This window comes from Rutidosis leptorrhynchoides, chromosome 4 (genome assembly GCF_046630445.1).
Source record: "Rutidosis leptorrhynchoides isolate AG116_Rl617_1_P2 chromosome 4, CSIRO_AGI_Rlap_v1, whole genome shotgun sequence".
NCBI lineage: Eukaryota > Viridiplantae > Streptophyta > Magnoliopsida > Asterales > Asteraceae > Rutidosis > Rutidosis leptorrhynchoides.
The window spans coordinates 246,264,772-246,288,312 of record NC_092336.1 but is presented as its reverse complement, the minus strand read 5'-3'; the positions used below and the strand labels follow the sequence as shown (position 1 = coordinate 246,288,312).

Below are 23,541 nucleotides of genomic sequence, written 5' to 3'. Positions count from 1 at the left end.
TTAAAATATTGTATGATATTGATTTAAGGGAAAAATATCCTTTTTCATTATTTTTATCATTATTATTATTATTAAAAGTATCATTATATTAAAACTATCATTTTTATTAAAATTATCATTTTTAATAGAAATGTCATTGTTATTATAAAATATCATTTTTATTATCATTTTAGCATATTAAAAATTATCATTTTGAATAGAATTATTACTATTATATAAGATATTATTATTATAGTTAATATTAAAAAGTACCATTATAATTATCATGATTAGAATTATCATTTTATCATAATTAATATCATCATTTATAGATATAAATATTGTTATTATTACTAATAGAATAATAATAATTATTATTTTTATTATTACAAAATAATACAACTGTTACTTATTATTATTATTATCAATATTATTTTATCAAACAAATATGTGATACAAAGATATTTTTACCACACGTAATATAATTACATTAATAATACATACCACCGTGTTTTTATAATATTGAGTGAACTTTATAAATTTTTATTACTTAAGATATATAAAAGTATATTTTTGTCATATATAAATTTAATATAAATATTTATTTATTAATAAAAGTACTTGTATTATTTACTCTAATAATATCTGATAAATATATTTAAATATATAAAACGACTATACTTAAGTTATATAATAAACATGTATAGATTTTGGAAGTCATTTTGGGTCAAGTTGACTTTTATTGACTTTTGCATATCGGTCTCGAGCATTAGGATTGTGATACACTACGACTTGACTTAAATTGTTAGACAGATATTGACCAACATATAAATATATATACTTAATATAGGTTCGTGAATCCGAGGCTAACCCTACACTTGTTCATTGCCGTCATATGTATTTTTACTACAAAATACAGTATTGTGAGTTTCATTTGCTCCCTTTTTAAATGCTTTTGCAATATACATTTTTGGGACTGAGAATACATGCACTTTTATAAATGTTTGACGAAATAGACACAAGTAATCAAAACTACATTCTATGGTTGAATTGTTATACCGGATATCGCCCTTGTTGAACTTGATAGCCTAAGAATTGGTGTTTATTATAATTGCCACCAATTGACACGAATCCTAAAGATAGATCTATGGGCTTTGACACGCCCCAGTCAGAGAATTTGAAATTCTTTAGTACTTCGATGCTTATATGTTTGGGGATATTCTAAATGCATTTAGTTAATGTCGGTTACCAGGTGTTCAATCCATACGAATGAATTTTAAACACTTGCGAGTGTATGATTATTGATTAAATGAAATCTTGTGGTCTATTAAAATTATGGAAATGATTGAGTACGATAAACTAATGAACTCACCAACCTTTTGGTTGACACTTTAAAGCATGTTTATTCTCAGGTATTAAAGAAATCTTCCGTTGTGCATTAGCTCATTTTAAGGATATTACTTGGAGTCATTCATGGCATATTTTGAAAGACGTTGCATTCGAGTCGTTGAATTCATCAAGATTATTATTAATTCAATTATAGTTAGATGTATTATGAAATGGTATGCATGCTGTCAACTTTCGATGTAAAGAAAGTTTGTCTTTTAAAAATGAATGCAATGTTTGTAAAATGTATCATATAGAGGTCAAATACCTTGCAATGTAATCAACTATTGTGAATCATTTATAATGTATATGAACGGGGTATTTCAATTTGGTCATGTTCGCCTCTCACAAAATAGAGGACAAGGACATCGGATTCCAAATTCTTAATCGAACATTCCCACCATGGTTAGTGCCGGCTGTGGTGGTTTCGGTGAGAACTAAGGTTTTAGGTTTGGTGGGGGGGGGGGTTATGGAGATTCAACTGCCATCCTTTTGATGACATGGCAACGCGCTACCCTATCAAGGGCCACAATGGTTATACTCCAATTCATGATGGGTGGGAAACTCAATGGCTAATACCGGAATGCATGCCTTGTTTTTGGGCGTATGAGTTGGGTATTTTTGCATAAATCATATGATATGTTAGAATTTTATGGTATATATATTTTAGATTTTGTAATATTTTTACTAATTTGATGTAAATATAAATCCGTAATAATTTCTATTATCATAGTATCAGTTTATGGGTGATGATGATTTATGTACACAACTTATTTTTGATATGTACACAAATAATATGCATTAAAGTGTTGTATGGTACAACACTTTAATGCATATTGATTGTGTACATAATATACTGAGTAGAAAGTACACATACTTCCAGAATAATCATGACTTTAGAGTATTACCTACATATAGGGATGCATGTAACTCACTGTAGCCGATAAAGTAGAGTACAAGTTACAACACATATTGTGAAAATTTGGGATATATTCATTATCTAACCATTCTCATGGTTATGGTCAAATTTTAAAATTTAAGATTTATGTATCATACAAAAGAATAAAATGATAAACAATGAAACCATCATCATCTTCAAAAACTATAGTGTTGGGCTAACTTTGATAAATACAACAAAAGAACAAAATGACAAACAATAAATCTTCCCCCAAAATATCATTAACATTGCATCAGAAAGCATCTTTAGTTTGATTTTCAGCTGTAGCAGCAACAACTAATAAAGTATCATCGTCAACAATATCCCCAGAACCAATTCAATAGTAGCATTTTCTACAATTTGAGGACCCATCGGTGTGTCACTCTGCAAATGTGTTTCTACATCATCGATACACGTTTGTTCATCCATGTCAAAATTATCTCTAGGTGTTGTCTTGATCACAACTTTCCAACCTTTACGAGCACGATCTTGAAAATAGAATACTTGTTGTGCTTGTGAAGCTAGAATATAAGGCTCTTTAGTTGGCTTCATACCTCGAAAATCGAGTGTCGTAAACCCGTTCTCATCAACTTTTATCCTGGAACCACCTGATATCCAATCACAATGGAACAAAACTACTTGCTTGCTGTCAGCATACTGCAACTCGATTATATCATTTAAAACACTGTAGTAAGTTACATCTCCCAAAATAGGATTGTTATCGCTAGCACTTGAGAAGCTACTTGTTACGGCATCAATCATAACTCCGCTTTATTGTGTTGTCCTATTCTTCTCTACATCTTTAATGTGAAATCGGAAACCATATATGATATATCCCTTATATTTCTTTACAACCACATATGGACCGTTTGCCAATGCCGTTATATCATTTGTGATTCTGTTATCCCCAGCCATATCCTCATCAACCTGATTTGAGGCAATTTGTTTATAAGTTTCGCTCAGTTATATATATCATGATCACTACATTATCATAATAAAACTAGCAAAATTACTTACATAATCAGTCAGCCACTCCTGAAACTCCCGACTATGTAAACGTTCAATGTAACGCTTACTTTTAGTCTGATATTCTTGACGTAGAATACTCAGATGCTCTCTGCAGTTAAAGTAATAAAAAGAGAATAATATATTAATATATGTACATTATCATCAAAATTACACAACGTCATATAAAAAAACACTAATCTAATAACATAGTAAATTTAAATAACTTACGTTCGCAAGAAATCTATTTCACTACAATTAAACAACACATGTGAGTGTGCAATAGCCAAAGTGTCGTGGCCGAATTTTACTACGTTTGTTGCACCAATGGGTCGACCAAACATACAAAATATTGGTAAAACAGTCTCATCACCACCATCATCATGATTCTGACTAGTCTTATTATGTATAGTCTCGACATCACTGGCTAAATACAAAGAACAAAATGAAACACACTCTTCAGCTAGATATCCTTCGGCAATTGAACCCTCGGGTTTACTCCTGTTTTGCATATATGATTTTAATGTACCTAAATACCTGATCAGTGGTCAAAAATTGTATATCAGATTCAAAACAGTCATATATATTTAAACAAGTATAGTATAATTTAATACATCATAAATGGTCACCTCTCGATTGGATACATCCAACGGTAATGAACAGGTCCCCCTAATCTGGCCTCTGAAGCTAGATGAACTACTAGATGAATCATGACGTCAAAAAATGACAGTGGAAAAAGCCTTTCTAAATCACAAAGTATTTTTAAAATATCTTTTTCTATCCGAATTAAGTCAATAGTCTTAAGAACTTTTGAGCATAATTGTCTGTATTACCGACATAACTTCATGATAACAGAATGCATATCGCGAGGTAAAATATTTCGTATGGCCATGGGTAGCAACTGCTGCATCAAAATAAGATTATCGTGACTTTTTAGGACTAAAATTTTTGGAGGTTGCACCTGAATGCACCTAGAAATATTAGCAGCATAACCATCTGGCACTTTCACCCTTTTTAGCACCTTACAAAATTTTTCTTTCTCCTTTTTATCTAATACGAAACATGCAGGATGTAACATTCCACGTTTTTCCGTTAAATTTATTTTTAACACCGTCTTTTTTTTATATAATACCTTTCGTTATTTAAAATCGTATTTTCCGTTGACGAACGTTTTTAATATTCTTGTTATTTAATTATAACATCACTAGTTTACTCGAGCGTTTTTAAAATACTCATTTGGTTAATTCCCGCATCCACTTTAAACTCGAGGGACCGAAGTTGCCAAGTGGGCAAACTAGTTGACTAGGTCAACTAGTCAACCCACTTTCCACCACCCATTCATTTGATACTTCCACCTCCTCATCACTTATCCTCTCAAATTCAAGAACACCATTTTCATCTTCTCCATTAATTCATCATCCAAATCCGAATCAAGAAGCAAACATCAAAAAAAATTACATTTTCGTAATCCTCTCTTCATCCTCTACATTTTGGTTCCAATCTCATCAAGTTTGGGTAACTTTATAAAAACACTAGATTTCTCTAAATTCATTTTATATACTTGAAATGGTGTTAATTAGTGTCTATGGCTCAAGTATAACATGAATACATGTTTGGTTGCTCGATTTGTTGTTTTGAGTAACTAGTTTGAACATTTGAAATGGGTGTGCTTAATCTTGAGTTTTGGGTGATTTAATGTTGTTAAATTGTTAAAGTTCATGTTTTAATTATGTTACTAGTATCACTAGCTTCGTTTTGATGTATAGGTTGATTAAGAAAACTTCAAACACATGAATATTGATTTTGTGAGTTTTGGTTAGGGTTTGATAACTCTTAAAATGGACTTTTGATGATATGAATGCCATGAAATGTTGTTGGTAAGTGTTTGGTTGGATTGTATGCTTGATTACCTTCAAAACGGCATATCATATGTATAAATTGGATTCTCGAATCATGAAATGCATTTTGCGAACTTGAGACTTTGATTATGAACATTTAACGATCATTTGACGAGGTTTTTGTGGTTGTAAATGATGAACTCGATTGATGATATGTGGTTAGTTGTTTTCCTCGTCAAAATACCTTCTCGATGATATAAGATACATGTTTTGATTGTTTGCGGGTCATAAATTGGGATTGTTTGGGTTTTGGTTCGTGCATTGTGTGTTGTAGCAAAACAGGACCTGCATACTGATCTGGATGCCGGCCAAATTCTTGGACGCCATCCAGTCCTTCAATGCTGGATGCCGTCCAGCAAATCTGGACGCCATCCAGATGAACTGCCAGATTCTGTTTCGCTTGGTCGTTTACCGTTTAATTCTAACTATGCTACGCACCTCCGATAAACATGAAACTTGACCAACATGCTCATATATGATTATATAACTTAGAAAAATTGTCCGAGACCCGACCCAACCGCGTTGACTTTGACTTTTACCAAGTTTGACTTTTAGTCAAACTTAACCAAATACTTATGCAATCGTCCTAATCTTCTTTTATACTTGATTCTTGCATGAAACTTGACAATTTGATTCACATGCTATATAATCGAGTCGTAACGAGCCATAGGACTAATTGAACACATTTCGACTGAGCTTGTGTTGTAATCGGTAATTGATACAACTTACTTGTTTAGATCAAGGCTAAGAAACTTTCATGCACACGTTTACTTTGTGAAGTACTTTTATACTCGTGCACTCGAGGTGAGATCATAGTCCCACTTTTTCAACAACTTTTATTCTTTTAAATCGTGGGCTGAGAAACATATACTTTGTTACATCTTGTACTACTTACTTTTATACTTTGAACACAAGTACGATGAAACAAACATTCCACAGAGAGTTAGAACAAAAATCCTCAATTCGATTATCATTAGTTATACTTGCAGGGTGTAAGCAAGAACTTATATTGTGTAGACATATGGGTTTAACAAACCCTCATTTCGGACGGTTCGCTACCGTCTACGGATGAAATATATTTTTGAGAAACAGTGTATGTTCTAACACTATTGTGATGGGGTTCTATGGAAGGAAACGTTAAGTATTGATAATTGGGTGCTCGCGAAACATACTTTTGGAATGCAAACGATTTGAATAATCAAGTTGATGGAAATACTAAATCTTGTGGTTCAAAATATAACGTTTACAAATACACCTATGATTTCACCAACGTTTTTCGTTGACAGTTTTATATATGTTTCTCAGGTTCATACTTGGCTACTTGATACATGCTTCCGCACACTTTGATTACTTGCTTGGAGTCAAGCATACATGCATACGCTAGTGATAGCAACTTTGGATTCAAACATATGTTTACATACTTACGTTATTTATAGCAACCGTGATTTTAAACTAATTATGTCGCAAGTTATTTCATTTATACTTTATAACTCCTGTAAACTTAAACTTGTTGCAGAACCGTTTGGTAAACAAAACTTTGCAAATCTTGTACGTTTCAAATGAATGCGACATAATTTTGGTCAAACGTGTCTCATTTAGGGACTACGACCACGTAACGGGACCTAAGTTAACGGTGCCGTCAATGACAATTTTGTCGGTTCGTTACAGACGGTATCAGAGCGTTGGTTGTAGGGAACTAGGATATGTATTAGTGTATCTGACAGAGTCGTTAGGACGCATTAGTGAATCTGGACTACAATCGGATAGTTAGCCATTGCATTCTGACATACATTTGCTATAGATAGCACTTACTTGACTACTTTTGCATTATACTTGAATCATTCTTAGGCAAACTTCTTAATGATACCAAGCTTTCATCATACGAATCGGTATTCTGCCACTTTCTGGTAACCCAAGTTAATTTCAAGGTTCATACACGTAAGGATGACAACGACTTCATTATTCACACTAGTTCGGGATCTTGGTCTCCCAGATTGTTATTCGCCACCATCTCAACTTACTATCGATGTTACACCAGTGTTCTTCACTATCTACCACGTCTTGTTACTACCATCACAACTTTAGGTGAGTATCGTCATCACTACTTATCATTACGGTTACATAATACTCGTTATCATAATTCGTTACTCTTTTCGTACCTAAAGATGTTATTGTTTGACTTGAACCGCTTTGACGTGAACAATCATTTATACACTTCCCGCAGGAAACGCATCTCCAGAGTGACACTAATTCTTTCGATTAAATACGAGTCACGTTAGAGACGTCGTTACACTTTATTCATTTTAAAACTTCACGATTACACGAACTTGAATCTATGGAGTGATGTGGGAATGGAGGTATGAGTTAGCGTAATATAACGATACTCGATCAACGTGGTTATATTACGGTAAGTCATACCAAAGTTCTAATGACTCGTGATGGTGATTGGACTCGATCAACCTAATCACCACCATGTGCCATGTACATGACTTCATTTTTCTTGTTTGAACATCCGAAAACTCCGAGAATACTGATAACAACCATACCCGGGACACATCTTCGATTATTGTCGAACCATATTTATGCTTCCGAATAAATGGCAAATTCTTTCAGCATCAGACGTATGTTACACGTGTATACTATCTCGTTTTCGCACAGTTTTATCGACGAACTACAACATGCTTGATATGCTCACATCGAGGCGGAAAATTCTCTCGCATTACACTCGTACTTCCGTATAAGGAAATCTTTTATCTAAATTCTCAATGGAGAAAGAGACTCTTCACATTATACTAGTATTCACCACGAGGGAGAATAGTCCTAACGAACATTTTTGAAAACTGATAAATCTTCCGCGGCGCGAAATTCTTGAGAAATAGAAACTTGTTCCAACAAATGTTTTCAGGTCCTAACAAACTTGTCCAAATGTATCTTAAAAGAATTGTACCTCGTTTCGGATCGAGATCCTCGTTTCATTTCTAAATTTCGGGGTGCCTTACAAAAAGCCTCGGGACCACGTTTAGACATGAGTACAACACATCAACCACAACCCGAAGGACCAAAGAAACATATGATTAAAACCTCAAAAACCATAATACGAGTTTGTGTTATCGACTTCAAATTTACTTGGGAACAGCCTTTGCCTTTAACTGAATTCTCTTATAACGATAGTTATCATTCAAGTCTTAACGTCACACCTTTTGAAATCTTATATGACCGGAAACGTCATTCTCCTTTTGTAGAACCAAGTAAATGATAATCAAACCACCGAACCCGAACTCATTCGTGAAATAATCGTTAAGATTGTTCAAATCCAAAAAGACTCAAAACGGCCGTAGTCGCCAAAAGAGCTATGCCGATGTTAGACGTAAACCTCTTAAATTCCAAGTGGATGACCATGCAATGTTAAAAGTCGCACCTTGAAAAGGTGCAATCCGTTTTGAGAAGCGTAGAAAGCTAAATTCGTGATATTTTGATCCTTTTGAAATCTTGGGGCGTATTGGACCCGTTGCTTACCGTTTCGATCTTCCGACTCAATTGAGCTCCGTTCATCCTACATTCCGTGTATCAAACTTGAAGAAGTGTCTTGCGAAACAAGAACTTGTTATCCTCTTCGACGAGCCTACTATCGATGATAAACTTTCCTTACTAGGAGAATCGGTTGAAATATTGAATCGTGAAACCAAACTCTAAAACAACTTAAAATCCCGACCGTCAAAGTTCATTGAAATGCCCAAGGAAGTACCTTCACTTATTCGTAGAATTGGCAACTCAAGATCTCGAGGAAGAATCAACAACTACTACTTCCAACTAAATTTCGGGATGAAATTTCTTTTAAGGTATAGGTAATGTAACATCCCGGATTTTTCCGTTAAATTTATTTTTAACACCGTCTTTTTTTTTATATAATACCTTTCGTTATTTAAAATCGTATTTTCCATTGACTAATGTTCTTAATATTCCTGTTATTTAATTATAACATCACTAGTTTACTCGAGCATTTTTAAAATAGTCGTTTGGTTAATTCCCGCACCCGCTTTAAACTCGAGGGACCGAAGTTGCCAAGTGGGCAAACTAGTTGACTAGGTCAACTAGTCAACCCACTTTCCACCACCCATTCATTTAATACTTCCACCTCCTCATCACTTATCCTCTCAAACTCATGAACACCATTTTCATCTTCTCCATTAATTCATCATCCAAATCTGAATCAAGAAGCAAACATCAAAACAAATTACATTTTCGTGATCCTCTCTTCATCCTCTACGTTTTGGTACCAATCTCATCAAGTTTGGGTAACTTTCTAAAAATACTAGATTTCTCTAAATTCATTTTATATACTTGAAATGTTGTTAATTAGTGTCTATGGCTCAAGTATAACATGAATACATGTTTTGTTTGCTGGATTTGTTGTTTTGAGTAACTAGTTTGAACATTTGAAATGGGTGTGCTTAATCTTGAATTTTGGATGATTAAATGTTGTTAAATTGTTAAAGTTCATGTTTTAATGTGTTACTAGTATCACTAGCTTCGTTTTGATGTATACGTTGATTATGAAAACTTCAAACACATGAATATTGATTTTGTGAGTTTTGCATAGGGTTTGATAACTCTTAAAATGGACTTTTGATGATTTGAATGCCATGAAATGTTGTTGGTAAGTGTTTGGTTGGATTGTATGCTTGATTACCTTCAAAACCGCATATCATATATATAAATTGGATTCTCGAATCATGAAATGCATTTTGCGAACTTGAGACTTTGATTATGAACATTTAACGATCATTTGACGAGGTTTTTGTGGTTGTAAATGATGAACTCGATTGATGATATGTGGTTAGTTGTTTTCCTCGTCAAAATACCTTCCCGATGATATAAGATACATGTTTTGATTGTTTGCGGGTCATAAATTGGGATTGTTTGGGTTTTGGTTCGTGCATTGTGTGTTGCAGCAAAACAGGACCTGCATACTGATCTGGACGCCGTCTAGATTCTTGGACGCCGTCCAGCAAATCTGGACGCCGTTCAGATGAACTGCCAGATTCTGTTTCACTTGGTCGTTTACCGTTTAATTCTAACTATGCTACGCACCTCCGATTAACATGAAACTTGGCCAATATGCTCATATATGATTATATAACTTAGAAAAATTGTTTGAGACCCGACCCGACCGCGTTGACTTTGACTTTGACCAAGTTTGACTTTTAGTCAAACTTAACCAAATACTTATGCAATCGTCCTAATCTTCTTTTATACTTGATTCTTGCATGAAACTTGACAATTTGATTCACATGCTATATAATCGAGTCGTAACGAGCCATATGACTAATTGAACACATTTCGACTGACCTTGTGTCGTAACCAGTAATTGATACAACTTACTTGTTTAGGTCAAGGCTAAGCAACTTTCATGCACACGTTTACTTTGTGAAGTACTTTTATACTCGTGCACTCGATGTGAGATCATAGTCCCACTTTTTCAACAACTTTTATTCTTTTAAATCGTGGGCTGAGAAAAATATACTTTGTTAAATCTTGTACTACTTACTTTTATACTTTGAACACAAGTACGATGAAACAAACATTCCACGGCGAGTTAGAACAAAAATCCTCAATTCGATTATCATTAGTTATACTTGCAGGGTGTAAGCGAGAACTTATATTGTGTGGCCATACGGGTTTGACAAACCCTCATTTCGGACAGTTCGCTACCGTCTACGGATGAAATATATTTTTGAGAAACGGTGTATGTTGTAACACTATTGTGATGGGGTTCTATGGAAGGAAAAGTTAAGTCTTGATAATTGGGTGCTCGCGAAACATACTTTTGGAATGTAAACGATTTGAATAATCAACTTGATGGAAATACTAAATCTTGTGGTTCAAAATATAACGTTTACAAATACACCTATGATTTCACCAACATTTTTCGTTGATAGTTTTCTATATGTTTCTCAGGTTCATACTTGGCTACTTGATACATGCTTCCGCACACTTTGATTACTTGCTTGGAGTCAAGCATACATACATACGCTAGTGATAGCACCTTTGGATTCAAACTTATGTTTACATACTTATGCTATTTATAGCAACAGTGATTTTAAACTAATTATGTCGCAAGTTATTGTTGGAATTTAACAAGTTCCATAAAGTTTAAAACATTTTAAGAATCAAATTAAAGCGGAAGCATGAAAACCCGATTTACAACCATGTAATTACCATTTTAGAACTTGTATATATTTAACCAATTAAAGTTAAATCCTAATTAGGATCAAGTTATGAAATAAGCTTACAAACTACAAGAGAGTAAGGAGATTATACCTACTCCAAGCTAGGTAATTGAATGATGAAGATGATGATGAATGAGCTCCAAATGATGAAGCCTCAAGTTGTAATACCCCATGCCTTTTATCACCAACACCTTCTATAATTGGTTAGGATTTTACACTTGATTTATCTTGCAAAAAAATGAAGAACTCCTTTCCCTTTTTTTGAAACTTTCGGCCAGCAGGCCACACAAGGAGAAAAGAATTTTTTTTGCAATCTTTGATATGTATTTTTCTCTTGGTACATATGCATGTGGTATGGGAAGTCACCACCTCAAGTAGTGTGTAGAGCATGCTTGCTTAAACTTCCAATGCCACTCCCATTTGATTTTATAAAATAGTTTTTTTTTATAAAACTAGATTTTATAAAACTAGTTTTTGTAAAATACATTTTATAAACTTGCATATTATTTGTTATGTATATTTTATAAAACCAATTTTATAAAATGTAACATAATTAATTATTTAACCTATAAATAATTAAATCCTTATCATATAAATTATTTCATAATAAAATACATACATATCAAGTATTATTATTTTAGAAACCTTTTTCATAAAATTCAAGTGTCATGTATTTTAATCAACGATCCAATCGTTAAAATCAAATACGAATAAGGTGTCGGTAGGCTTGTTATTGGGTATGACCCGACTTGGATCAAAACATATTAGCCACATTAATTTAATATGTCTCTCGGACATACGAAATACCTTCAGTTATTTCATTTATACTTTATAACTCTTGTAAACTTAAACTTGTTGTCGAACCGTTTTGTAAACAAAACTTTGCAAATCTTGTACGTTTCAAATGAATGCGACATAATTTTGGTCAAACGTGTCTCATTTAGGGACTACGACCACGTAACGGGACCTAAGTTAAAGGCACCATCAGTGACGATTTTGTTAGGTCGTTACACAGGAGGCAAATAAACTTTGCCATTTGGTAAAGGTTCTGGATGAAGTTCAGGTCTAATACCCATTTCTTTCAAATCACGACGTGCTTTTAAATGATCATTGGTCTTTCCATCTATATTCATTAACGTTCCAATGACACCGTCACATACATTCTTTTCAGTATGCATTACGTCTATATTATGACGTATTAAGTTATTTTTCCAGTATGGTAACTCAAAAAAATACTTCTCGTCTTCCAGTTAAATGTTAAAGATGGGTTATCCTTCACAAGTTTTCCAAATTTTATATTAAAACCTTTCAGGTCCACAAGCACTTGTTCCCCTGTTAAACAACGTGGTGGCCCTTCATGTTCTTCCGTGCCATCAAAAGTATCTTTTAAAAAACGAAAAGCATGCAACATTTCCAACCAGCAACGATGTGCCATGAAGATATCTTTGTGGGAGTTTGATAACTGTATTGATTTGGTTTCCTTATGGAAAGAAGGACAAGCTAATTTTGATGGAATTTAACAAGTTCATAAAACATGTTTTATAGTTAAGATAATAACAAAACCAATTTGAATAAGTGTTAAAGCAAGCGGAAGCATAATGTTAAGTTCATGTTTATATGTAAAGCTATTAAGTTAAATTCCATGATAATATCAAGTCTTGGATAAATGCTTACAAATATAACAAGTAGAGAAGATATATATACCTCCTCAAGCTAGTTAAGGGTTGTTTACAAAGTTGCAAGATGATGATGAAGATGAGGAAAATGGAGCTTCTAACTTGAAGCCTCAAGCAAGTAATACCCCAAACAATAACCCAAAACCTTTGCCTTTAGTTAGGATTTTATTTGACACTTGATATAAGCTTGTAAAACAATTTTAGAACCCCCTTTTGATCCCAAATGCGTCACGGCCAGCAGCAAGACAGAAAACTGTTGTGCAGTTTTTTTTTCAAGCTTAATGTGTAGTTACACCCTTAGGAAAAATGAGTCAAGCCTTGGTTCTATGTTAAGCATGCACTTGAGAATCTTTGTATCAAAAGTAACAAGAATAAACAAGCATGGGACTTGTTTTGGAGTCTCAAAAAACTGCCATTATTTTATAACAAGCAGTTTTTTTTGAAAAAAAACTTGATGTTATATATATATATATATATATATATATATATATATATATATATATATATATATATATATATATATATATATATATATATATATAACTTGTTATAAAACACATGCATTGTTTAGTTACTTATATATTTTCCAAACCTTTTATAAAATATAACAAAGTATAATTATTTAAACCTATAAACAATTATATATAATTATCCAAATAATTTATCTCAAGTGATAATATTTTAGAAAACCGATTTTCTAAAATCCAAGTGTCGCGTATTTACTTAATGATCCAATCGTTAAGTTCAAATATGATTAAGGTATCGGTAAGTTATTTATTGGGTATGACCCGACTTGGATCATAACATATTAGCCACATTAATTAAATATGTCTCTCGGGCATACGAAAAACCTTCAATCTCCCACTTGCACGAGAAACATAAGAAATTAATGTAAGTGATGGATATCACCTAACGACCGTCCATCACCCCCAATATGTTATGACTTTGTGCCATTCAGTAACATCATCCCTTTCGAGTTCCCATCTCGAATATGAATAGGTGAATCTTTCATTCTATCCTTTCGTCCTAGATGTCATGTTAAATCCAAGAGACACAGAGTGATCACTCTCTTTTAGATTTAACTTTATCAGGCCTTAGACATCCGACTCTCAACGAATAAGAGGGACAAATTTCATCTTGATTACATACGTCCTAGATATATACTTTGTATTACACCTGAGCTCTTCCTTATGAACTACTATATTTCAGAATAGCGAAGGAAAGAATCAAGGCATAATACTTAGTGAATATCCGAACCCAATATGTATCTCAGGTCAGAGGATACAATGATATTCACCTTTACTCAAGATTACATGTGATCAACCACAAAGGCTCCATTTAGTAAATCTTGAGGGCGGGTCTTCCAATATTTGTATCCCACAAATATCTATGAACCTTGGTTGCAACCTTGCCCCACATTCATCCCGCGAATGTATACCAATCCAAGTTCATAATAGTCTAAACCTCACACTTGCTCCTACAAATGTGATCGACTACGAAATTTAGAATAATTACTTATTCATGGATAAAATATGTAAAATAGGAACATAACCCAAAATAAATTAATACCATAATTATATTAATGAGTTTGAACAATTTCATTCTGTTACAATACTTAAAACAGATCATGAACAATCACTAGAATATCGAAGCCCTAAAGCACAAACATGTCCTGCATGTTTTGATCCATGTAAGAGCTTCGTGAGTGGATCCACTATGTTAAGATCTGTGTGAACTTTGCGAATACATATCTTTCCCTTTTCAACTTCATCCCTTATGTAGTTGAATCTCCGCTCAATGTGACGGGTCTTTTGGTGAGCACGAGGTTCCTTGATTTAAGCAATCGCACCCTCGTTGTCACAAAAGATCTCAAGAGGGTCCTGAATGGAAGGGACTACTCCTAAGTCGTCGATGAATTTCTTCATCCATGCAGCTTCCTGAGCTGCCAATGAGGCGGCAATGTACTCCGACTCTGTAGTGGATAATGCAACAACATCCTGTTTTGAACTCTTCCAAGAGACCGCACCTCCATTTAACCTGAAGACATAACCGGATTGTGATCGAGAATCATCTCGATCAGTTTGGAAACTCGCGTCCACGTAACCTTTTATAGCTAGTTCCTCCTCACCAGACCCATATACTAGAAACATATCCTTAGTCCTCCTAAGGTATTTCAATATACTTTTGACAGCAATCCAATGACTGTTCCCTGGGTTATTCTGGTATCTACTTTTCAGGCTTAGAGCGCATGACACATCCGGTCTCGTGCATATCATTGCATACATGATTGATCCAATGGCAGACGCATATGAGACTTTCTTCATTCTCTCCTGTTCATCTTTCGTGGTAGGGCACTGAGATGAACTGAGAAGTGTTCCCTTTTGAATAGGTACCAAACCTTTCTTAGAGTTCTCCATCTTAAACTTTTTCAAGATCTTTTCAATTTATGCACTTTGATTCAAACCTATGAGTTTCTTAGATCTATCCATGTAGATCCCAATCCCCAAAATGTATTGTGCTTCTCCAAGATCCTTAATGGAGAAGCATTTACTTAACCAAGTTTTAACACCTTGCATTGCCGTAATATCGTTCCCAAATAATAATATATCATCCACATATAATACAAGGAACATGATAGTGCTTCTACTAGCTTTCTTGTATACACAAGCTTCATCACCATTTTTAATGAAGCCAAATTTCTTGGCCTCCTCATTAAAACAATGATTCCACATTCTAGATGCTTGTTTCAATCCGTAGATTGACTTCTTTAACTTGCATACCTTTTTAGGACACTTCGGATTAACAAAACCTTCAGGCTGAACCATATAGACATCTTCCTCAAGATGTCCATTTAGGAAAGTGGTCTTGACATCCATTTGCCATATTTCATAATCATAATGAGCAGCAATGGCAAGTAATATCTTAATAGATTTTAGCATTGCCACTGGCGAAAAGGTTTCATCATAGTCAACCCCTTGAGTTTGAGTGAAACCTTTTGCTACAAGTCTAGCTTTATATGTATCCAAGTTTCCATGTATGTCGGTTTTCATTTTAAAAAGCCATTTACAATCAACTAGCCTTGAGCCAGTAGGTTGTTCAACAAGTTCCCAAACTTGGTTGTCATACATGGATTGCATCTCAACGTTCATGGCTTCCTGCCATTTATCCTTATCAATCCTTGATAAAGCATCTAAGTAGTTTGTTGATTCATCCAAATCAACCACATAGCAACCATCCATGAGAAACCCATATCTCTCAGGAGGATTACTAATCCTACTAGATCTGCGAACGTCTTGTGTATTTTGATCATTCTCAACATTTTCATGTTGAGTGCTAGTATCAACCAATTGTGTGTCATCTACTTGATCTTGAACCTCTTCAAGATCTATATTCCTTTCACTATTTCCTTCCAATAGGAACTTAGTTTCAAGGAATTCAGCCTTCTGAGCAAAAAATACATTTTGCTCAGATGGATCATAGAAATAGTATCCCATATCATCCTTGGGATATCTTATGAAGATACACTTTGTGGATCGAGCATTCAACTTATTAGGGATGTAACGCTTAGGGTAAGCTTCACATCCCCATACCTTTAAGTATGATAGAGATGGAGGTTTTCCAAACCACATCTCATGAGGTGTTCATTCCACTTTCTTGGTTGGGGCCATATTTAAAATACGAGCCGCGGAGCATAGACAATAACCCCAAAATGATAGAGGTAATGAGCTTCTGGCCATCATAGATCGAACCATATCCATTAGGGTTCAGTTCCTCCTTTCGGAAACTCCATTAAGTTGGGGTACTCCAGGAGGAGTAAGTTGCGAGATAATCCCACAATCTTTAAGATGATCTTGGAAAGCATCGCTTAGGTATTCACCTCCTCTATCAGTACGAAGTACCTTGATTGTCTTATTGAGTTAATTTTGTACTTCGTTTTGATATTCCTTGAATGCTTCAAAAGTTTCGTCCTTGTGTCTTAATAAGTATACATATCCGAAACGACTAAAGTCATCAATGAAAGTGACGAAGTATCTTTCACCTTTCCTAGTCATGGGCTTAAAGGGTCCACATACATCCAAATGTATTAATCCCAGTAAGTCTTTAGCCCTTTCATAGGTCCCTTTGAAAGGTGCTTTTGTCATTTTGCCTTGTAAACAAGATTCACATACGTCAAACGAGTCTAGTTCATTTGATTTCAAAAGTCCATTCTTTTGAAGTGTATGCATTCGATTCTTGTTTATGTGACCAAGGTGACAATGCCATAAGTAGGAATCACTCAAATCCCTTTTGAGTTTCTTGGTGTTTGCATGGTATATTGAGCTATTGTATGATGTGTCATCATGAACCAATTCATAAATACCATTCAAAGGCGAAGCCTTAAAATAGAACACATTATTTAAAGAAACATGGATATCATCATTAATGAAATTAAGATTAAAACCACATTGTTTCAAACGGGATACAGAAATAATGTTTCGTGATAAATCGGGTGCATACAAAACATTTTTCAAAGTAAGCTCCAAACCACTTGGAAGCTTTAAAACACAGTCTCCTTGAGCTTTCACTAGCACCCTTGCTCCATTTCCCATGAAGAGACTTGTTGTTCCCGCATCTTGATTACTTCTTTTGAACCCCTGTAAAGAATTGCAAATATGAGTTCCACATCCTGTGTCTAATACCCATGTATTAGAAGAACTAATACTAAGCTCAACGTATACCATATATACATTACCTGAGGTTTGTCCTGCATCTCTCTTTTCTTTCAACTCCTTTAGGTAGACCGGGCAGTTGCGTTTCCAGTGACCCATTTCACCGCAACCAAAGCACGGTTCTTCCTTGGGGTTAGCTTTACCGGCAATCTTTTGCTTCTTGTTATTGTTGGTTGGGGTAACCATCTTCCCCTTTCCCTTGCCCTTGCCTTTGTAGGCGGGTCCTTTCCTCTTAGCCGCCTTTGGCTTAGAAGTGTAATCGTTTTTGGACCCGCCTTCATTGACCATAAACACGGGTGAAGCCCTTTTACCCATGCTTGCTTCGGCTGTCTTAAGCATGGCATGTAATTCGCCAATGCTCTTATCCCATCCGTTCATGTTGTAATTCATTACAAATGTGTCAAACCTCTTTGACAAAGAATTAAGGATAAGGTCCGTGGCTAATTCATTAGACACGTTGCAGTTTAGACAGTTCACTCGATCAATTAGGCTCTTCATATTAAGGACATAAGATGAAACGGATTTGGAGTCGTCCATCCGACATGCATGAAGCGCTCAGACCATTTCAAAGCGCTCAACACGAGCTTGTTGAAGGAACATCTCCTTCAATTGTGTGATCATGTCATATGCACTATGATGCTCGAAGTCCTTTTGGAGTTCCAGTATCATAGTCCCAAGCAGGAGGCAAGAAACATGCACCGAATCTGTGCAATATTTCTCCCAATAAGCCATGCCTTCCGTATCATCCTCGTTCGGTTGATCAGGAATGGGGTCTTCCAACACATACGCCCTATCCTCTAGTATGAGGACAATTCTTAGATTGCAAAACCAATCCATGAAGTTCATATGGTTGAGTTTTTCTTTTCCGAGGATTGACCTCAACGATAGGTTGTTAAAGTTGATAGGTGCGTTTGGAATGTTGTTGTTGTTATTGGCGGCCATCTACAAAATTTATCAAAGTTGTTTAAGTATCAATTTTAATTTAACAATCAATACCCTTTAAATCCAATTGATATTTATTAAATTTTAGAATCTAACGGTAAGCCAAATTTCGGTTAGGTGACCTTTATCCCATCATTTGATTTAGCTAGGTAGTCATTATATGAAAATTGCAATCCTTTTGCAACTTCTAAGTTATGGAATCATGCAATCCTTTTGAATGGCATATTTATTCCATCAACGCCTATTTGTTCCTCATGCTTCGGTGACCCTAAGTTCATGATTCCCAAATCAAGTCGTCCTACTTGTGTAAACGTGTAAATTTAACATACAAATGGTTAGGTGACCTTTATCCCATAAGCATACGAAATTCACCTTAATCATATTAGTTTGCTCATAACGGTTAGGTGACCTTTATCCCATTATGAGTTCCCTAATATTTTTAAGTGTCACACAAAAGGATGGCATTTAACTTGTTTGCTTTGTTGATTAAGGGATTTTAAGTTTTCATTAATTCTAGTTTGAGAAAACTTTTATGTCATACACCAACATGCATTTAGTGTATGGTTCATTTGAAATCCATTTTCAAGTCTTGTAATTAAGCCAATTACTTGATATGAACTATTTTATATGTGTGAACCTTTTAGTGTTCTTAATAACCATTTATAATGTCCTTATGCCATTTAAATTTAACTATTTAAATTGTCGTATTGCATGTCATTAATAATGTATAATTTAACCAATTGAATTGTCATTTTAGATTGTAGTTAACTTGTGTGATTAACTTGTAGCATACAAACATACAATCCACAATCATACAAAACAACCACTTATGCAAAACAAATATGTTCACAATCAAGCCAATATGGTGAACATTTTTTTAGCCGAAAACAAATGCCACCGGTAAAGGGTTATAACACAAAGTAGGGGATTTAGTCCTCCCACTTAATCTTGCATCTTCCTTGTCTTCATCTTGCATCTTCATTTTTACAAAATATATCCTAATACATTTTTCTAAAAAATGAAAATACAACCTAATCTATTTTACATACCAAATATAAAATAAATTACATAACCAAAATAATTATATTACAAACCAAATTGAATGAATATTACAACCACATGAATGAATTAATATTACATACCAAATGAATTATTAATAATCATCCAAACATGCAACCATTCAAATAAAAGGTCAAAGCTTGATTGTGAACTTCAACATACAACAAATATGACCAAAATGGAAGAGCCCAAACCCACTATTGGGTCTCCTAAAATCAGCCAAACAATGCAACCCTCCCAAACCCGAAAATTTTTGTATTCCATTTTCATGCAAGTACTTGGAATGCAAATATAATGGGTTTAAAGATAATATAAGAAGCATAATCCATAGACCTCGGCTCTAGATACCATTGATGGAATTTAACAAGTTCATAAAACATGTTCTTATAGTTAAGATAATAACAAAACCAATTTGAATAAGTGTTAAAGCAAGCGGAAGCATAATGTTAAGTTCATGTTTATACGTAAAGCTATTAAGTTAAATTCCATGATAATATCAAGTCTTGGATAAATGCTTACAAATATAACAAGTAGAGAAGATATATATACCTCCTCAAGCTAGTTGAGGGTTGTTTACAAAGTTGCAAGATGATGATGAAGATGAGGAAAATGGAGCTTCTAACTTGAAGTCTCAAGCAAGTAATACCCCAAGCAATAACCCCAACACCTTTGCCTTTAGTTAGGATTTTATTTGACACTTGATATAAGCTTGCAAAACAATTTTAGTACCCCCTTTTGATCCCAAATGGGTCACGGCCAGTAGCAAGACAGAAAACTGTTGTGCAGTTTTTTTTTCAAGCTTAATGTGTAGTTACACCCTTAGGAAAAATGAGTCAAGCCTTGGTTCTATGTTAAGCATGCACTTGAGAATCTTTGTTTCAAAAGTAACAAGAATAAACAAGCATGGGACTTGTCTTGGAGTCTCAAAAAACTGCCCATCCATGCCATTATTTTATAACAAGCAGTTTTTTTTTGAAAAAAAACTGGATGTTATATATATATATATATATATATATATATATATATATATATATATATATATATATATATATATATATATATATATAACTTGTTATAAAACACATGCATTGTTTAGTTACTTATATATTTTATAAACCTTTTATAAAATATAACACAATATAATTATTTAAACCTATAAACAATTATATATAATTATCCAAATAATTTATCTCAAGTGATAATATTTTAGAAAACCGATTTTCTAAAATCCAAGCGTCGCGTATTTACTTAATGATCCAATCGTTAAGTTCAAATATGATTAAGGTGTTGGTAAGCTTGTTATTGGGTATGACCCGACTTGGATCATAACATATTAGCCACATTAATTAAATATGTCTCTCGAGCATACGAAAAACCTTCAAATTTACCTTTAGTGCTCCAACCCGATAAATTCGCATAAGCAGGAAAGTCACTTATCGTCCATATCAAACATGCACGCAGTAGGAAGTTACTCTTTGTGGATGCATCATAAGTATTTACTCCAGTATCCCACAACTCCTTCAACTCATCAATTATAGGTTGCATATAGACGTCTATATTATTACCTGGAGCAGATGGACCAGGTAAAAGTAAAGTTAGGAACAAAAAAGGTTTTTTCATGCATAACCATGGTGGTAGATTATACGGTATAAAACAACAGGCCAGGTACTATGTGAAACACTCATGTTTCCAAAAGGGTTAAACCCATCACTCGCCAAACCAAGCCTCACATTATGAGGTTCTTTAGCAAATTCATGATTCTGAAGATCGAATGTTTTCCAGGCTGGTGAATCTGCAGGATGTCTTAATAGACCATCTTTCGTACGACTCTCTTGATGCCATCTCATATACTCGGACGTTTTAGGGGACATAAACAATCTTTGCAACCGTGGTATGAGTGGAAAATAACGCAACACTTTTGCTCCAACCTTCCTAGCTTTATAATCACCATCATTATCAGCTTGTGTGGTTGACTCTTCTTCAGAATCATTATTGCTACTTTGTTTATATCTTGAGGTCTGACATGCGTCACATATAATTTTGTCCTTGTTTTGTTTCCAGTACAACATACAATCATTTGGACAAGCATCAATTTTCTCAAAACCAAGACCCAACTCTCTTATTAAGTTCCTGACTTCATACAATGACTTCGGTGTGGAAGCATGAGGGAAGGCTTCCCTCATTGTGTCAAGAATCATGCTGAATCCTTTTTCATTACATTTTCCAACACACTTCGAGTGGAAGAGTCTAACAATGAACGAAAGAACAGAGACCTTACAGCCGGGATATACTTCTTTCTTTGCATCTCCCAATACTTTATAAAACATTTCAGCATTTATGTTTGGTACACTACTATGGTTTTTAGTTTCTGGGATATCAAAGTCATCTTCATATTCATCTTCAAACATATGGAAGATGCATTCAGCCAATCCTTCCATATAATCTTCAGCATCCCACATTAGTGTATCATCTGGTTCGAGAAGCACAGTTGGAATTTTATAGCCTTCGAAAAAACCGTCACATAGCAGATGTGATTTAGCCTCAACCCGATCAACCCCTTTGAGATTACCGCAATTTATGCACGGACAATATATATGACTACCTGTTTCCTTTCTAGAGAAAATACGTTCTAAGAATTTGTCGAGTCCTTCTTCGAATTCAGGGGTAGATCTACATTTAGACATCCAAGTCGAGTCCATCATAGACCTGTAGGTCATAGGAACTTAGACCACTTACGCGCTGGTGAAAACCACCTCGACCAGGTTAGAGTAAACAACAATGTTGAATCAGGCCGCCCCTTGGCTTGAAAGAATTCACACGCGGCCACCAACTTTCCCAAAATAAGGGGGGATCTGCTGCTTACTGCTCACAGAAACATCCGATATATATATATATATATATATATATATATATATATATATATATATATATATATATATATATATATATATATATATATATATATATATATATATATATATATATATATATATATATATATATATATATATATATTCGTGTTTTCAGTAAGCAGGAGAAAGAAATTAACCTGGTTCAATATATTTGTCAAGTTCTTTTTTGTATGCAGGGGTATGGACAAAGCGTATGAAACAAAGGTGACCCAATTTTTCGATGATTGCAATTAACTTATCTACTATCTTCAATTTCATACAGTATTTACTTAGATCTGTAAACACATCTTCAATAACTGATGATGATTTATTGCAATTACATACGTACTTGATGATTGCAATTAACTTAGATCTGCAAACTCATCTTAATAATAATAATAATTTTGAAATTTTGATTATTATGATACATCTAATTTTAAGATGTAACTAGTAATATAAGTTTAAGATAAGAATACAATTCAAATAAATTATAAAACATAAACTACTAGGTTAAGCCTGTCCAAATAGATCTTATACACCTAGGCTTATTGGACGAGGTTAAAGCATGTCAGAAGATCTAGTGACGTATAATCATAACATCGACTTGGACAAGCTTAAAGCTATATAATATACAACTAACACTAATGATTTAGGGTTTATGGTTGTTTATGGTTTAATGTAATGTTTAGGGTATATATGCATGCTTTAATTAATATTGTACGTTAACCATGCTAATAATTATTGGGGATTAGGGTGCGTGTAGGGTTTGGGGTGTAGTGACCCGAACTTTTCCATGTTTATATATTAAATGAATTTGATATTTATATGA

At 34.1% G+C, this 23,541-nt stretch overlaps 1 protein-coding gene across 1 annotated transcript; it reads right to left on the bottom strand.

Annotated features, from left to right (window-relative positions):
- Positions 1-3,073: 3,073 nt before the first annotated feature.
- Positions 3,074-22,520, bottom strand: LOC139841531 (uncharacterized). The gene is made up of 7 exons (XM_071831743.1): positions 21,491-22,520; positions 21,210-21,386; positions 4,279-4,357; positions 3,937-4,131; positions 3,539-3,844; positions 3,320-3,419; positions 3,074-3,229 (listed from the first exon to the last, which is right to left on the bottom strand). Exons 1-7 carry the CDS (start codon positions 22,518-22,520, stop codon positions 3,074-3,076), a joined length of 2,043 nt encoding a protein of 680 aa, XP_071687844.1.
- Between the last annotated feature and the right edge of the window lie 1,021 nt (positions 22,521-23,541).